At 40.8% G+C, this 2,058-nt stretch overlaps 1 protein-coding gene across 1 annotated transcript; it reads left to right on the forward strand.

The window, feature by feature from the left end:
• Positions 1-834: 834 nt before the first annotated feature.
• LOC140163693 (D-inositol 3-phosphate glycosyltransferase-like) lies at positions 835-2,058 on the forward strand. The gene has a single exon (XM_072187009.1). It carries the CDS (start codon positions 835-837, stop codon positions 2,056-2,058), a length of 1,224 nt encoding a protein of 407 aa, XP_072043110.1.

The raw sequence follows: 2,058 nt of genomic DNA on the forward strand, positions 1-2,058 counted from the left end.
AAAGTTTTTGTTTTTGTCGATTTTTGCTCTTACGGTGTACTAAACAAGATTCAGTTGCAGGGGTGAAATTTGTCATTCTTGTGCAATTCGAGGATTTCACGGTCAAAGTTTACATAGACGTAAAAGTTCAAAACTGGTCAAATGTACCGGTATAGTTTGATCTACGACTTATCCATCCCGAATTACGAGCAAATAGCAAAAAGTCGCCGAAAGATCTACGATACAGAGAAACGTAAGCATTTATAGCGTGAATTGATACAATCGTGCTGAAAGAACGAATAGCAAAAAAAAATGCAATTTTGCGCCATCAAGTTCAGAAAATGTGTACAGAGTTTGCACATTCTCTGCATTTATGCTATTGTTTGCTAATAGCCCCAAAGTTATTTTTTACTCGGGGTTTCGCGATCAATAGATCTTCAAATCAAAATTGTTCTCATTATAATCATAATCATACCAAGATAGGATACATTCGACATCATAGGCCTACTTATTTACTTTTACTGTCACTAATTATATAAACCTGTATGTTCTCATCCGATGCTGTTGTCCAAATGGCCTTTTGTCGTAGTCCTACCTACATGACCTAAAATTACATCGTGTTTTGGGTCTTTTTTCACAATCTTTAATCCTCCTTTACAGATTAATTCCAGTTTTAGGCATTTCTCATGACAAAACCTTATGCACGTTATTTTCGTTAATTCTTTCTAAACAGATCTGAAGTTTCCAGAAGTTAATACCAGGCAAAGAACAAGGATGACTTCTTCACAGTTGTCTGCGATCGTAAACCTTCACTCTTCTAATTCGGTGGGTAAAAAGCAGAGCCTTCGTGTAGCAATGATCTCTGTCCACGGCAACCCATTAGTCCCCGATTACGATCTTGGTTCAGACGGAAAGGGTGGTCAAAATGTCTACGTCCGTGAAGTAGGTAAAGAGTTGTCTAAACTTAACTGTGATGTCACCTGGCTGACCAGGAGCGAGTCACCGCGAGAAGTTGGTACTATCAATTTGTCTTCGACTTTACGATGTCAGTACATTATAGCAGGTCCACAGGAGCACATCAATCGAGATTTGCTGTTCCAATACCTGGAAGAGTTCATTGAGGAGATTGATGGTTCAAAGTATGATGTTCTTTTGACTAACTACTGGTTAAGCGGATTCGTTGGACTGCTCTTACAAATGAAATATGGACTTATGCAAGCGCATATACATCATTCCTTAGGAGCAGTCAAATACAAGCACGTTAACATGCCATCAATTGGCCCCATGCGTCTTCACATTGAAGATCTGATTAATAAACACGTCAATTGTATGATCCATCAAACCTCGAGTGAAGTGAAAATGTGCAGTTCTACTAACCCTACAATAATCAAACCCGGCATTAACACTGCACGATTTCAAAAACTGGATAGAAACACGGCCAAATCTGTTTTAGGATTTGACGAGGATGTCATCAATGTTCTTTACGCAGGACGATTTGCATCTCAAAAGGGAATCCAATTCGCTCTCGATGCTTTAAACAGCAGCAAAGTGCCTCATAGATTTCGGTTAATCGGCAATAAGCATGATAAAAGCGGTACATTAGATTTGACGAGCTCAGATCCACGTGTTGAGTTTCTTGGTTCAAAAACGCCGGACGAACTGGCTTTGTACATGGCCGGTTCAGATATCCTAGTCATGCCATCTCTGTATGAGCCATTTGGTATTGTCGCTATCGAAGCCATGGCTGCTGGTTGCTGCTTAATCGTATCAGCTACAGGCGGTCTGGACGAAATCGTCGAACATGGCGTCAATGGTTTCAAAGTTCCACCAGGTGACGCTAAATCAATACAGGAAGCGTTTGAGGTCATGGCTGCTGATTCTTCAATGAGAGCAGCAATGCATGCCACTAACGTGGAAGAAGCCAAACAGCATAGCTGGCAAGAGACAGCAAGTCAAATCCGACAAGAGCTGTCAATGATTGCAACCGTTCCTTTTCTAAAACGGCGAGTATCGGGTAAACCAGGTAGAGATATCATGAAGAATATACTGGACGGACGCGTAGACCAAAGTTGCAAGTAA

This window comes from Amphiura filiformis, chromosome 11, assembly GCF_039555335.1.
Source record: "Amphiura filiformis chromosome 11, Afil_fr2py, whole genome shotgun sequence".
NCBI lineage: Eukaryota > Metazoa > Echinodermata > Ophiuroidea > Amphilepidida > Amphiuridae > Amphiura > Amphiura filiformis.